Raw genomic sequence first — 16648 nt, forward strand, 5'->3', positions numbered from 1 at the left:
CTTGACATCAAATGGTTATTTTAAAGGGAATTGGTCATTGTTACCCACATCATGACTAACGTGGCAGCTTCTTTTCACATTTATAAAAAAAATGGTGACTTGGGAAGTTCAGTTCCACCATGAGAATGCTCAAGAGTTCAATGAACAAAATGTGTCGATGAGGGTGGCAAACAAACCTAGCAATCTGATGTCAGGAAACAGCTCTCATCCTCAGAGTTATATTACCTTACAGCTGTAATAGGGGGCTTTATAGAACAACAGAAAAGAACAAAAAATGGGTAAAGTGGGTTAGATGTCATTCTTGGCAATTGGCCATCTGCTTGAAATTCATGACCCCAAGTCTGGTTTGAATTGGGACGGTTCAACTTTATCATACGTTCCAGTGTTGATCGACATTGTTAATGGAAGAGAAATACAAAGTCGCTCTCACTGTCCCACTTCTTTTAATTCACAGTTAAGTGTGAGCAAGCACAGCACTTAGCACACTGGCATTTGCCCCGAGACAATGAGTCGTATAATGGTAGAGCCATAGTGTGACGTCATCAGAACCGACTTCTATTGGAATGATGCTCCCGACAACTTTCGTTTTCAGTTTGCCTGATATGGAGGACTTCAACTTGTGCTTTTGACATCAGTAGCAATCTTTATTTAGTTTTACATAATAGATTGTTTTAAATATAACTAAATTGAATTTAAAAAAATGAAATAGTGAAATACCAAAGTGATTGATCTTTAAACTTTTTGTTTCACCCTTACTCCCTAGAGAGGGTGTGAAATCATATTGAATTCAGAGGATTTAGTCATGTTTTGGTTAGCATTTTTCGTTAACATTATTACAGTCTATTAGTGTGTTCCCTGGCAAATCTATGAAACTCATACATTGAGAGTGTTGGAAGTAACAGGCAGAACAGGGACTATGGGGTTAAAGAATGTGATGAGAAGAATTGAACCTTCAGAAGAGAGTGCATTTTAAGCAAATACCATGGGGCACTGCAATGATAATATATATATGTAATGGCAACAGGTACACGCAATGTACATGCAAACATGATAGGCCTTATCCCACAGATCATAGTTGGGGTGGTACTTGAAGTCTTTCACCAATGCGTGTCTGTATGTTGGAAATAATTTAGGTTATACATGTACATCTCCCTGAGAGCATCAGGCATCTACATGCAAAAAGGCTGGCTTTAAAAGTGTGAAAACCTTTTAGCTGACTTTTTATTGGGACCTGGGTAATTGAAACATTTTTTAAATGAAATCCTTGAAATGCGCATTCCATTTCTTATGTCTTTTCAGGCCCATTCTGTTCTGAACAGAAATCGCCAAATTTATGAGTGATGCAGTGATTAAATCTTGGGTAGGAACTCCACTGTTCTTTCGCAGCATTAAGAATAGTTCCCTTTTGTGCTGTGGATTTACTCTTTCCCTTTGTTCTTGATTCAGTCAATGAAAAGATGTTCAGAGGCCTACAATTTTTGGTTTGAGATTTGTTAGAAAAAATTAATGGAAAACTGTAGAGTGTGTGTGCCTTGGCAGTCTCAGGTACATGTACAAGGAAAAAGCACAGCCATTGCTAAAAGTGGAAAAGTTTCATATGAAAAAAGTGTGAAAATTGTTTACGGTCACAAATCTTTCAGAGTTAAAAATGCATTTCATGGCTCCTGTAACTCCATCCGCTACCCTCGAGAAATTCTTTGCGCACCAGTGAAGCAATAGTTGTGCTTCACAGAAAGCTAGAGGCATGGACATGGCCGCCATCTTAGAAGTAGGTTACAGGTTGGACAGCGTTTGAAATTCGTTATCACCCCCACAATTTCGCTACTAGTCTACGGGTGCTGATAAAAGCTGCATGCCACACTGACTCAAACCATTTTAAAAGTGATTTCCTGATGTTTATTAGCTGTTAGTAGAGGGACCCCTCCAATCCTACAAAAAGATTTGCTCGTCCAGTTGACAGTATTCTCAGTCCTTACGTTCTTCTTCTGAAAACTCTGCCAGGACTTTTTTCAATTCCTCTGCCGACATATCGTCGGGCAGCTTGTCGTATCCCATGAGGTGACTGTAGTGATTGGGAGTAATGAACGCTCGGGGGTCGATCAGCAGAGGTCTGCCCTTGACCAGAATGGATGTCATCAGGTTGCGCACAGCGGGGATCTCCACATCGGCGGTGGTGAAGTCGTGCCTGATAGTGGCCAGGAAGACCCCAACAGTGTTCGCTGTATAGGTGTCGGTAGCCTGGTCATAGTAAATTTGTGTGGCATACGACTTGGAGACCCAGTGGAGAAGAATTGGGGTCAGGAACAGCAGTGAGGCCATGGAGCCACCCAGGAGCTTCATGGACCCAGACTCGCCCGAGATGAACAGTGCCTGCAGGATCAGCAGGGAAATGCCGCTGGTGGAAAGTGAGAAGAGCTTGACCATCTTCACGATGTTGCTCAGCGGTCCTGTATAGATGAGGTTGTCTTCAGTCAACTTCTTCTCAGCGGACTTTGAGAAAATCCCCTGGACAGGGGCTGATGTTGAGAGCCCTCGCAGTGACTGGAACTGCCATGTATTCTGTTTATCAAGAGAAAATTAATAAGAGTAAATAAGCACTCAGATGAGTAAATTAGATACACCCTCCACAACATACAAAAAATTAGGCCAAAAATTAAATGAAAAACTGTGCAACAAGAAAAGGAAAAGAATTCCATATAATTTATGGACACCACAAATTTTCCCTGCATGCAGTGACCTATAATATTAGCCATCAGTCAAACTTATGTGGTAAAACTTTTGAGGTATTCACGTGGAAAACAAAGTTTTTCAGACCAGCCTGACAAGGTTTATGCATTGGGTATCAAGTGGCATCTGTATTATCCCGAGAAAACAATAATGCATGCTTAACACTGCTCAAGTTATGGTGTATGTGCTTAGACAGTGATCATGGTGATGGAAAATAAAGCTGGGGTAAGCTAGTCCGCGTAACTTGGACCCTACAAATCGCCGTGTTTAACATTTGGACATGGTCACGCAATCCAAGTTACTCGGACTAGGGATAACCATGGTCAGATGGCAAGTTGACATGGCTGTCTGGTGGTGGAAAACAGCCTTAGCATCCTTACTGGCCTATAACATAGGCCTGTGTACAGATGTATAACAATCAAATTCAATAACTCCACAGGAATGAATTGAACTTGTAAGCTCAAATGCAGAATACTCCACCACCCCTCATGATCAAACTCATAACAAGGTACAGATCAAAGTGTCACACTCTTCTCAAGCGATCTTCACCTTGTACCCACGTAGCCAGTCATTCCAGGGGTCATTTTTAAAGTGGCAGGGATTCTGCAATTACTCCAACCATGCCAACTTGTATGTCAAAGCATGGCAGCTCATGAGCCATAAAGCTGGTTTTCCAAGCCAGTCCAACAACATAACCTCAGAACTCACATAACTTACCTGAAAATTCTCTGGAATTAGTGGAACTGGAGAGCAGTTCTGACATGTCTGATTCACATGATTCAGCAGTTGACCAAACGCTGGAGTCAACTGCAATCTAGAGACCTTCGTGAGGTAGCCGTTAGTAATTACAGAACACTGAGCTCTTGTAGGCCTCGGCAAGGAACGTGTTAGTGATACATTTCTAGCGAATGATTTCGGCAAGACCAAGAGTCGACTTGCCATGCTTGCTGCCGGGCTCGTTGAGCATGTGGAGAGAACGAATCGGACGAACAGTTGATTTTGCATGATTTTAAAAGAAACTGTCACCTGGTCACCGGCCAACCAAAAACAGTATGCACATAACATAAAATATACCTATCCCATGAATTCTAACTCGAATGCCATTCAAAAAAGGTTGATATACAAGTGACATTTAGCTAAACATGTCAGGCTATCAAACACATGGGCGCTGCCATCTTGAATTTTCTGCATAGTACATACCAAAGATTGTATAGCGCCGCTGCGCGGCGCTATACAATCTTTGGTACATACGTGAATGGGAGCACCCGGCCCTTGGAGTTTGAGGGCTGTCCAATCAACGTTGTCGCAATTCATTGCCTGCAGCGGCGGTGGCGCTGTTTCATACACAAAACGAGAGCGCTGTGCATGCGCCGCGCCAACCAAACGTGGCGAATAGAGATCAGTGGTGGCGCCCTTCTCATTCTCCACGCGCAGAAAATTTGACGCCGTCCTGGGTGCAGACAATTGAATCTTTGTGCGATATCGAATTATGTATTCTAAATGCAACACTCAAGTACAACATACGCTAATGTCAGTATGTCTATTGAATAAGGTGCACACATACAGAGCAATGGTGCATGATTATTTATATATATTTTAAAACGAATGTTGATTCCCTAACTTTCGGGAACGGTCGTGCGATTTCGTATGCATATCTTTCGATGGCTGTCCAAGTTTCGACGAATAAGTTCAGCTAACTTAAATTAGATAGTCGTTCCCTTAATTCTTTCAGTGTTAGTGAGTTGACGGCTCTGGGGCACCAGCTGTCGTGCGCATCGGGTAGTGATAAAATCCGATTAAATAAACGTCATGGCAAACTTCATGTGCAGCATTTGTGTTTTTTTTGCGCAGAGCAAAATAAAATGTTCATTTACTGATTGTGTGTTCAACCTTGTTTGCGTATCGGCTTTGTTGGCGTGTCGTTTTAGGATACAGACGCAGATGTGCAAATAGCGTACAAAAGCCGTACCAATTTCGAATTTCCCATAGGTTTGTGCACAAACCTATGGATGCGCCCAGCAGGCATCACTTTGTACACGAGTCAGCGCTCTAGTTTTTATATATAGCTCTATTATATTTATGCATTTTTTTTTCAATTATACGCCCTGAGCTGAAGTGCACCCCAATCGGCAAAAGAAAGACAAAATTTAATGGTATACTGAGCCCCACAGGCATATAAACACATACACGGACAACCGTAGCCGAGGCGGCACCCGACTAAATCCAAAAGACACAGTTGAGAATTCCAGCCACAAAATGCTATGAAGCCATTTTCCAATAATGTGAAAAAATCCTCTGTTTACCTAATCTGGCCCATGCAGATTCTAAACGGTTGCGGATGCAACATTTGAAGAGAAGAGACAGCAGTACAAAAGAGTAAAACAGGGAGCACTTTTTAGAGCGCATGTAAACAAATGGCATGCATTCTGCCATTCATCATTTCGCTCACTGCTTGCTCATGCTTTTAAAAATCACTCTTTTACGCACAAGACTGGTGGTCTATGAGTTTATAAATTTATGTCTGTGGGTTATGTCTGTGCTGATGAAGTTAACAAGGGAGACTGAACTGAAGGAAGACAGAAGACAGAATATTCTGAGATATTATAAAGTGCAGGCCGGATGGTATTTTAACTTCCTAAGCCCGTGGTCAAACTTGCGGTCGTACAACTGTCTGGAGGAGTGGAATTACTATTTGGAATTTGCCAGGATGGACCACAGTGCATTCCACTAAATGGGTAGATTTCTACGCTCGAGCTTATTAATATTGTGTGATCCATGGAGATTTTACAATAAGAGGTGCTATCATCGAGAGCGACGGTAGAGATATTTTCATAAACCACGAACCTTTTTGGAGCCTTCTGGGGTCTCACTCTTCGTACATGTATTTCGCTCACAAAACCCTCCCGAACCCGTGGTCCTATTTTGCATAGAGGCGAGCGGCTACATTGAGAGATGAGCGCATAGTTTTACTCCTATTTTGGGGGTGTTTTCGGCGAAGGGCGAATAAAAAAAAACTTTGCTTGACCCAAATAAAATTGCAAAGAAAAGTGAACTTCTGGCCATAATCTTGAATTTCCAAAGGGAAACGGGAGCCCAACCCTTTCCTTGTAGTCACCAGGCGGCGCTGTCCGATTTTGCACTGCAATACAACCCACAGAGAAATATCTATAAGGTTACAAAATCTACCACAAATGGGAACTTCGTCAATGGTCTAAAAAAAATTGGACGGAAATTGGAACAAGGATCGGCCCAGGCCGGGTGTCTTAAACTTATTATGTGAGAACAGTTCCTATTTACGCAGATTTTCTATTTGCTCTTCTTCATTTTTTTTCAACAAACACTAATGCAAATTGATGAATGGATGAAATAAAAACAAGAAAAAATCAACGCCTGCTACTCATCTCAGGGTTTATATGTTGGAAGTGCGGGGAACGGAAATGAAAGAAAACGGTGATGGCGCTCTCTATAAACACCATGAAGCAAAATTCGACAGCACACGACGCATCACGCACATGCAGACGCTTACGTCATGTGGCCGCGGCGCACAAAAGTGCTGCGACCAGTGGGACCAAGTGTGACTTTGTTGGCGCACACTGCGCAAGTGTTCCGCGAAGTGGTCACCAAGGCGACGATTGGTCTCTCCGATATACAGTTTACCACAGCGACGACATGTATTGCAATAAACCACATTACTTCAGCCTTTATGACCAAGGCTAACAAATCGTGAGGGTGCACCCCCATAATTAAGTAGATTCCCATACTTCAATATTATTTTGAAAATAAAATTCCCACAGGTGTCCACGCTGCAAAGAAACAGGATGTTCGACATGGCCCTTTCATTTTCCTTTCATTTTTAGTGGATCGACCGATGAATTTTCGAGAAATTCTCACCCAAAGCAGACCATCCCTAAGACGAAGGAAATGCCCCGCCTGCTTATTTTTTATTTATTTTTTACACCCTGTAGCCCTTTTTTCTGTGGTGGTGCCGATTCACGCATGAAAAGAGACTAGTGCTGAGTACATACACTAGCGCATGGGATTTAATGTAGGGGCGGGAAATGACATAATATTTAATCGTTAAGACAGTCTAAAGGGTTTCAATGCATGTCACCAAAAACTGGAAGACGTCTCGTTATTGCATAGCTTTAGGTGCTGCTAAATGTCATGAGAAAGCTCCGCCAGGGATCGTGGTAGGCCCACGCAATGCAAAAACGTGAATAAACCAAACGTAACTTCACGACCGAAATACTAGGCTCACAATGGGTAAAAATTTTATTGAGTCTTTCGACTGTTTCCCTCCTTCCATGCTTCAAATGCATACAGGCAGTGGCGCACCAAGGATTCGAATTTTTGATATAATTCTTTGCTGTGCTATACAGTGCACAGCTAGCAGTAATAATTTTTGATATTGAGAGTCTTTTACCGTAGGTATATGAAGCATTATTGACGTACTTTGCTGCAAAGCCATAACCTGTCTGCTTTTTCGACTCTGTAAGGTGAACAAGCCTAGAGGAAATGACACAGACGAGATTGCAATCAAGGCTTCAAGACCAACCTTTTTTTTATAATGGAAAAGAAACAAAAAATGAAATAAGAGAGTTGAAAGGGGTGGAAATCGCAATTTGCTTGAAAACAACCCTCATTAATGACCCACCTAAATCGTTCATAATGTTTGTCACATCGCACTTGTATTTTATCCCCCTCCCCGAAAAAAATAATAATGCTAAAAAACATTGCGTGAGCGTGGCTATCCTAGCTTATCAAGCCAGCGATCACGGTGGTGATTAAAATTCTGCTTTTTTTCACACACACCAAAGAAATAACTTGATAGGAATCACCCCAGGCACTCTGGCACCATCGTTTCGTGTTTTCACGCGCTCGCTCTAGGTCCGACTGGTTCAGGCAGCTGTAGTCTCTTTTCAAGCACGAATTAGCACTATCAGAGCGAAAAACCCTACGTTACGGTGTAAATAAAAAATACGCGCCCCACTCAGAAAAGTGGCCATTTTGAAAAACCATCCCTCTGCAAAACGGCTAAATAGTGCCAATTTCGGACCCGATTTCTCAGAATAAGAAACCTTAAGACTAGGCCAGAGGTTCCATACAATATTTCTTCAATTCCCCAATTTCATGGCTCTTACAACTTCCGAATATAAAATATGTTGAGTGTGTAACTTTTATTCGGACGGTCTTGTGCGTACTTACACAAGTGCACCCGTGAGATCGACTGGGTGATGGACTGATGTCCTGCAAAGTCGAGCAATCGCGCACACGAAGGGTAAATTTGCCCTTTTGCCGTGTGTTAAAAGTCCATAGTGACGTTACGCCGACCGCGAGAATGATGAAGTTATTAATCTGACAGGGAGTTATGCAGTACATGTGCCTTTAGAGAAGTTCGGTTCATCTCTTTCCATGAAAAACGAGTGCTTTGTCTTTATTTTTTTATGCGAAGATAGTTAGCCTTGTCCTACAAACTATTCCTGTGCCTTTTGAAGCGACGTCTAAGAGACAAGTGCAGGGGCCTAGGCCTATAACTAAGCTACAAGGCCCTTTTTCCTTTTCTCTTTTTGATTACTTCTTGCACACATGCTCGAAATTACCTCTGTAGCTTCGGAGAGTCTTCCTTTTAGTTTTACAGAATCTAAGGGTTGAAGAATCATTTCGAGGAGGGTGTTGGCTAGGGTATGTGAATTTCCTACCAATTTTAGCCTGAAGGCATGCATAGATAGGACCTAGCAGGATCTGCATTGCCAGAATATTATTCAAGTTTATTTAATTTATTTGATTATCTATTTTAAGTTTAGTCCAGATCTTAGCCATAACTTCATCGTAGGCTAAAGTGCCTTGGAGTGCACTGAGTATTGAGCCATTGTCACAAATCAAAGTAAGGCTTCTTTAATTGTCATATTTCTTTAATCCGTAAATTACTTCACGTAAGTAAACATTGCCAGTGCCTTGAAAACTCTTGTCCAAATGTTAAAAGGTGGCGTGTCCTTACACTCATTGTAACCAAGTCTGCATTTAGGTAGGGTAGCTCTAAAATGTATACAGTGAAGCCTAGGGCAATCATGGACCAGGCCTACTTATCTGTTCCTTTGGAAGCATGAATGCCCTCTGTGTAAAAAAAAATCAATACAGTAAAAGAGGATTAATCCAGCTAAAAAATACCACATTGTAAAACCACAGGGTAGGAGAACGTATAGGTGTGGGGTACATGTACATGTATCGACGTTACTGATGTTTGGACATGAATTTGTATGCAGTTTTCTGACAGTGTTTTTTTACATTACATCTTATCTCAGGTAGGATTGCTTGAATAACTTCAGACCTGCAAAATCAGGCTAACCACCCCTGGATTTATACTTTATCCATGTCTACTCCCTGCAAATAACCAGTGTTGCATCCTCTGGTAGTTTCCTGCATATGTGTCCATCCATTTCGGTCAAAACAGCTTGTTCAAGGGTGAGTGGCCAAGACTCCAGCCCATGGAGCATTTGTACTTCATTGACATGGTGTTAGGCCATGATCTGAACTGGGATTGGGACAAGTAGATTGATGTGTCAAACTCTTCAGTAGCTCTGTCACCAGTATCCCCCTCCCACTAGCTTCATATTCCAGAAGGCAAGGACTCAGAGGTCATAACGAGGTAAAGCTGGTGTAAGATAAAAGACTGATGTGCGGAACTCTCATCAGTAGCTCTGTCACCAGTAACTCCCACGCATTTCATCTTAGACTCCAGAAACGTAAGGAGTTCATAAGTTTAAGTTTGAGTCTTTTAAGAATGGACTGATTATAACAGATACTTATGCTGACATTTCAACTTCCCCCTTGTAACTATAATTTTACGTAGTAGTTACCAATTAAAAGTGTGTGAACAGTTTTTAAAGGACCTGTTTGTTTCACATGGACCTGGATCATGATTATCCCAAAGCATGCTTGCACTATCCATCATGCGGCTTCTGATGTCACTTAACCAAAGTAGGATCACTGATCATGATCCAGATCTGCATCAAAGAAATAGCGTTTTCAGGCCTAATATTTGGGATTCCGCATGCCCATTTAGTTTCCAACTGTTCATAGACATGTGGAAATCAGTTGAACGGTGCGCAGTTTACCCTTAAGGTTTTACTTTTTGTCCCAAGTTTGCCATTCCGATAAAGAGGTCCACCATGCTGCATTGATTTTCAAGATGTATTTTAGCGTTGGGGAGATATTAATTATATACAACGGTTTTGCCCTTACCCGACGTATATTAATAAGCACTGTATGCTCAGTGCTTGTCTGAGAGCTTGCGAAAAAACCTCACAAGCTTACTCGGGTGGGAATCGAACCCACGACCTCATCTTGAAAATAGTTCGCGGTACCCGCTGCTTCATTTGACTCGGACCAGCCAGCAGACCCCAGCAAGCTCGGTGGTCGAGTGGTTACGACATCTGCACTAGTAAGCAGGAGGTCATGGGTTCGAGTCCCACCCGAGTAAGCTTGTGAAGTTTTTTCCGCAAGCTCTCGGACAAGCACTGAGCATACAGTGCTTATTAATATACGTTGGGTAAGGGCAAAACCGTTATATATAATGCTGCATTGACTTCATACAGCTGTAGTGATAGATAATCTGCTAGTGGGTTCACAAAAAGTGGAAGAATGAACTTTTAGATAGGACTGGAATAGCGCCATCAGTAGCTCATAATTGTACAGGCCTAGTCTTCCAAAATCCAAGTTTTACCTTTCATGGTTTGAGCTTGTTTATCGGTAGCACTGTCTACCATTAGAGACTTCAAGGTGTATAAACAACTAAATTTACTTGTCATCTATGATGACTTGCTATCCCTATATTCATTGCACTCCATGCTTAAAGGATTTCCTTGGTAGGGTTTATGATTGTTCGTGCTGCCAAAAAAAGCAAGGAAAAAAAAAAGAATATCAGATATTCTAAGAGGTTATTAGGATGAGAATCATATCAATTCAAATTTGGTATGAGTCCATTACTTAAATTGCAGATGTTTAAGCAAAAAGTGACACTTATTAGTATTGATTAACATAAAAACATCAAATTAATTTTATGACAGTTCTCGTAATTGATTTTTCATTGTAATTCAAATTTTTGGTTTTGTTGTTGAACCTTTTAATTTGATATAGAGGATGGCTTGCATTATCTGTCTCATGGGTATTATGAATTTAAAACCAGTTGAGTGAGCGAATTTGGTATTCCAACAGTGCATGCTCAAACGAAATGCCTCCGAGGTCTTCCAGATGTGTGTGTATGAGGTCTATCCTTTCTGCTTGGCCCTGGCCCTTGACTCTCGGGTGTGCTTTGTTGTCAACAGTTCCATTTGTTTCTGCTTTGTGACTCAATTTCGATTCCCAAACTACCTTTTTGATTTAACATAAAAATTTCATTTCACCAAAATAGCGGTATTTTGTCTTTGTGTGGTTAAAAAAAACTTTTCAAAAAGTATATTTTCAAGCATATGTTTTCAAATTTAGATCTTTTTTTTGAGAAATAGTAATTTCGGTGTAAATTTCAGTTGATGCCAGAGCCATACACAAATCTGTTTTAATTAGCCACAAAAGCTAACTTTGTTTTTGATTAAGTTCTGTAAATCTACCAGTATCTTAATCACAGAAATGCTGCCTGAAGTAGGACAAGATTATTATCATGCCTTTTTGTATTAAGCAGCTTTGCTGCAAGCTTTCTTCGGCAATGAACAGAAGCTTGGTGCTACAGTACTTCAAGTTTGGAATATAAATTAAACACAATTGATATTGTATACAGGTGCTGTATTGCAAATGCAAGGGTAATTCAGCCAAATCTCTGAATAGCCCTCCCGCCAAACTCACTCCATCCAATTTCCTATTAATGAACATTTCCCTGAGTTTGGTACTATCTTACCAAACTTTTCGCACGTATTCTAATGTATGTACATGTATGTTTGAAAATTAAGTGAAAATACACAATTCATGGCCTAAAAAGTTTAAAAACCTGCCACCACCTTAAAAAAGATGTCTGGAGTCACTGATTTTGCATACAAAACAGGGATTGTTAACCCTGTATTATCACAAAGGCACAGTTTATGCATGCACAGTTGATTGATCATTTCATCGTGAATGGATCTTTCCTACGTTTTTGGCTTTTTGGTTTGGCATTATATCAGCAGAAGAGGATTAATTGCTATGACCACTAATCCAATCGCCGGAGCTGCAGTTGGTCCTTGAACTGGACCCTGCAGGGACTGAGTGAAGTCTTAGAAAGTGATGACTGTGTGCTGGGCTTTGTAGTCTTGGTGATCATAGAGCTACTTGTATGGCGGTTCTGTGAGGTGTATGTGCCTGAAGTGCCCTGAATGAGTTGGCAGTGATTTAGAGAGAAGCCACTAAAAAGTTGAAAGAAAAGTCATTGGTGTTGATTCCCAGTGCTAGGTTTCCACTTTCTTTCTGGGCTCAATACACTGAGGTCATTGTACACTTGTGTAACTTGTTATTCCTAATCCAGCCCACTTCCGTCTTCTTTCCCCAGTAGTGGGGATGGTCATCACTTTAATAATGATATGTAGGAATAGGAAAAGATTCCTCTGTGCAGTGCCCACAACCTCAAAGACTTGACCATTTCAAATGGCTCAAATTTTTGTTGTAAAAAAGGAATGATTTTAGCTAGGTCCACATAATCTACCACTAACTGGTGAGTCAGTGGTGTTAACTTTTTTCAACAAGTTTGATCTAAACCTCACCCACCCAAAAAAAGCCAAAAAATGGGCAATGTAAACAAGGTCTAGATGCTGGGAAGACTGCTTAAATGAGGTTATTAAATTGATTTTTTTTTTAATCAATTATTTATTTCCTCACACTGCCATGGTGTGGATTAGCTGAGTTTCCCTTTCACTTTCATTGAATAACCTCTCCTGAGGACAAGTCCCATCTGCTCCCAACCTAATAACATTGTACCAGGACAATTTTTTAGGAACTCACTTGAGAGGTAGGCCTTACAGCACCCAGGCCAAACAAAGGCATCTTTGATGGGATCCTGGTATCACGCTAAGCCCTACCCTCAGGTCAAACAGTGGTCTGATGTGTAGTGTAAGGGGAGGGGACAGCAGTGGTGTCTGCAGCGGGGCTCTGTGCACATTGCCCACCACGTGAGACCCATCATCATTTCCCCAGTTACAGTAGACAGTCCTTGAGCAGTTAGCTGTGTGCGTAAACTATAGGACTCCAGCGCTTTATGCTGCCTGGTGGGAGTACCAGGGTCACTCATGCATAACAAGAAGCTGCTACTCTCTCAATACAGTCTTGGCTTGTGTCCTTTGAGCCGACATGGAGATAGGGGGCTTTACCAACTGAATAGCAGCGTGGCTCCCAGATTTGATCCTGATGAAATAGCTTGACAAGGCAGTTTGTTTCTTTGTGAATAGTGTCACTAGGCTTTTGTGTGAACCCTTTGAGCTCAAGAAAGCTCTTTACTGGTCGCTCGTTATCCCAAGCTTAGCCCCACAGCCCAGGGAAGGTTGCAGCACAAAGAACCTGGAGGACCATCACATACTTCTGCTCAAATATAGACAAACAGCAGCAACCCCCATGTTGCAACACCTACATCTTCTCTGTGCTCTCATTCGATGAATTTATCTCAAGTGAAGCACCACCAAGTGTCACGATTACTTCTGAAAATGGCCAGTGTTTGACTGTATGGTTTGTGGCACTAACAGTCTGATGTCATCTTTACCGTTCCCTGCAAATCAACTCATCAAAGATGGATTAAAACCAGAGACTTGTTTGGTCAACTTGGAAACCACAAGCTGTGTGTGGGTGGATCGGTAGGAGGATTATTTCTTGATTGTGTTTCATCTCAGCCCATCAGCACACTCTGCTCCAAAACATAATGATGTGATCAACATTTGTTCCAATTTTCACTAAAAGCAGATCTTCTACTTCACTAGTGATACTAACAAGGAAAGGAATATCATCAGTATTCTTTGGACGTCTCTTGAAACATGTCTCCAAACTTAAAAGCGGACTCTCTGAAGGACTGACCTTCGCATATTCGGTTTATTTAGCTATTACTTTCAATTATGTTTCGAGCCATTGTGAGATCAGCTTATCGAGTGATTCGTCCTTTTGTTCGACGAATATTGGTGAGTACAGTAGTTGTCATTATTTGTTTATGACTAGTTCCTCATGTATTTTGCATACTTAATTTAGAAAAAACCTCATGTTTTTAAAGTCTGCTTTTTCCACATAGGCTTGAATATGTTGACAGAATCGGATGTTGTGAATTTGCAATTAGAAGAAATAAGGTTAGTTGAGATGTGAACAGAATACAAATGTGGTATTATGTTTGAATTTAAAAAACAAAAAACTTTTGCTCTTAACATTACATTTGAATAAATTTAATGTAATGTTTAGGTTTACATTGAATTTATTGTTAATGTTTTATATGTTTCCTTTTATATTTCAGACCTTGTCTAGTAAGATTCAAATTCAAACAAAACTTGATAAATTTAATTGTTTCCTCAAGTTGCTTAATTATCCACGGTTTTCAAAACTTTGTATCTGTCCCAAATTATAATTTATTACCTACATGTAAATCGTACAGTACATTCCTCTACATTCCTCTGAACAGATCTGTCTTTCTGAAATTTGCACTAGTCTCCATTGCGCCTATTGTGAGAAAGAATGTCCATGAATTGAATTACCATCCTTGCTCCATGAAATAACGGCATCTTTGTTGTAATTATTGACTGTGACGTATTTACAGCTATGCACCCATTTGAGAGCTGTCTAAATCAAGGGAAATATTGTTTTCTAACCCAGTAGAGACATCTGTGTTATGGTCATCAGTGCATTGTGTATTTACCAGCCAAAGTGATTGATTTATTTTGTTTGACAAGTCTCCTTCAAAACAAAAAAAGGATTCCTGATTTTGTTTGCCTGGTTAGTTTGTTTTAATGGCAAACACTGTGCAGATTGTATTTTGAAGCTGTTTTAGTCGTAATAAGATTGATTGCAATGACTCAGAAGTAAATTTTGCATATCCTTTTATGGCAATGTAAAAGAATTGTTCACCTTTTGGACTTTTTCCAAATGTTACGGGATTGGAAGTTTAAACCATATATAAATACCTGGGTGTGTAAAAATACATGTACTGGCAGACCCTCCGGGGCTTTCCTTGGCAAATCTTGGCTGCAGTGAAAAAAACCATCTTGTAAAATTGAGTAAATAATCAAACACCAACCTTTTCTTTCAACAGGGGCAATGTATTGCTTTCACTGCCGGTTGTTGTTTCATCTAGCAAGTTGGTATCGCAGGGTTGTTGATTGCCATTGTTATGCGGAACTTTGAACTTTGTGCCTCTCTCTTATTATTAGAAAGAAATGCGAAAAAAAAAGGAATATGAAATTATTTTTCGGAGAACATAATCAAAACTGTTTTTTCTTTAGTCTTGGTGCAGTTGGTTTGAAGTTGATAGCTTACTTTTCTAAAATCATTCCTCAGAATGCCTGTATCTACATGTACATGTATTTCTTTGAACATCAAATCAGTGATAACTGATAAAATATGTCTAAATAGTAACAAAAGGTATGTTTTTGATTAAGTGATCTTGAAATTATTGGGAAGGCGTAGACTAAGGAAGTACTACAGGTAACCGTACAGCATTTCACAACAAACATCAGATCACTGGTCTTGCAATTTACTTATTTCTGTGATTCTATACTAAGAAATATTCACAACAGCTGTGGATACTGTTGTATTGTACATAATACTGGACACTCTGTGACTTTGGACAAAAATTCAACAGCTTATTGTGTTCTGAGAACATTTGAAAATGGTTGCTTGTGTGAAACCCGTACAGCGTGCTCTGTCTTGTAAATGTAACAATTTGACTGGCATTTGGGAAAGTGAATCGTAATCTATAGATTAGGTTTGAATTGTAAAAAGAGTGGGAAGTGTCAGTGTGTTGTAGTCACAGACCACCACAAAGTAATCAGTCTTCAGCCAGATGGTGAACTACATGTACATGTACATGTAGACTTGTGGGCTGCAGCTTTATCTCAGAATCCTTGGTAACACTGTTAACTGGCATTATTATGTCTTCCCTTATTGCTTCCTTGTACCATGCTTCTGGTATTTCTCCATGATCTAGCCAAGGACTCCATCCTCACATCCCTAACATCACCCCACCACAGTGGCCACCACAGCATGCAAGAGGGTGAGATTCATCTGTGGCCAGTTATTACCTGGAACCGAAACCTTTTAGGAACTCAGTGGGTGTTCAGGTGGCATACATGATGATCTGGCACTAGAATTCTCTTGAGATCTCTGGCCCATAAAAGTTTTGGAAAGTACAGTTATGCTGGTGAAGTGGATAAAAAGTTGGATGAACTTTAGTCTGCGAGAGTTGGCCATACGCTTTATGCTTTATTACTTGTTTTCATTCAAATACAATGTGGCCTTTCGGTTGGCATGAAATTAAGCACAGTCCATTCTCAATAAAAAGAGCCCTCTTACAACCAGACTTTGTTATAAAGACCAAATTATGAAATTCCCAAGAGTTTCAACTCTTTCAGTACTCTTCCTCAGCCTTTTGTAACAAATTCTATTATATCAAGGAAATTTCCCAGCGACATTGTTATTTATGTAGCAAAGATCAGTGTCTTTATTGTTTATGTGAAACCTAGGGCCATCTCTCCTCAGGGCAAGAAAAACACATTTGTATAAAACAGAGGATTCAACTAGTGTGGAAAAGGGTTGGAGGGGTGGTTCTGGTGGTTGAAGGGGGGGGGCTGTGAATAGGCTCTACATGTGTATGTATACGTACATGTACAGTGTACATGTACATCTTCCACAAACCCACTGAACCAAATTAGATATGGAGTAAGAGTGCTGGGCTATCAGGATGATTGCTTTGAATAGACTGGAGCAGAGTGTATGA

At 40.6% G+C, this 16648-nt stretch overlaps 2 protein-coding genes across 3 annotated transcripts in view; one reads left to right on the forward strand and one right to left on the reverse strand.

Moving 5' to 3' along the window:
• Window positions 1-426: 426 nt before the first annotated feature.
• LOC110980015 (transmembrane protein 70 homolog, mitochondrial-like) lies at window positions 427-4091 on the reverse strand. The gene is made up of 2 exons (XM_022236275.2): window positions 3445-4091; window positions 427-2559 (listed from the first exon to the last, which is right to left on the reverse strand). Exons 1-2 carry the CDS (start codon window positions 3790-3792, stop codon window positions 1966-1968), a joined length of 942 nt encoding a protein of 313 aa, XP_022091967.2. The 5' UTR covers window positions 3793-4091; the 3' UTR covers window positions 427-1965.
• A 4252-nt stretch (window positions 4092-8343) lies between these two features.
• Window positions 8344-16648, forward strand: part of LOC110980033 (puratrophin-1-like) — an 89849-nt gene continuing 81544 nt past the window's right edge. Inside the window, exons 1-2 of one of the 2 annotated variants that reach the window (XM_022236309.2) lie at window positions 8344-8409; window positions 9030-9189. In XM_022236309.2, the coding sequence (XP_022092001.2) occupies window positions 9151-9189 (39 nt within the window). In that variant the 5' untranslated portion in view covers window positions 8344-8409; window positions 9030-9150. Of the gene's footprint in view, window positions 8410-9029; window positions 9190-12919; window positions 13851-16648 lie in introns of those variants that run through there. The other variant, XM_022236307.2, reaches the window with a different exon arrangement.

The sequence above is a fragment of the Acanthaster planci genome, linkage group LG06 (assembly GCF_054643075.1).
Source record: "Acanthaster planci isolate LZ-2023a linkage group LG06, COTS_SCS, whole genome shotgun sequence".
NCBI lineage: Eukaryota > Metazoa > Echinodermata > Asteroidea > Valvatida > Acanthasteridae > Acanthaster > Acanthaster planci.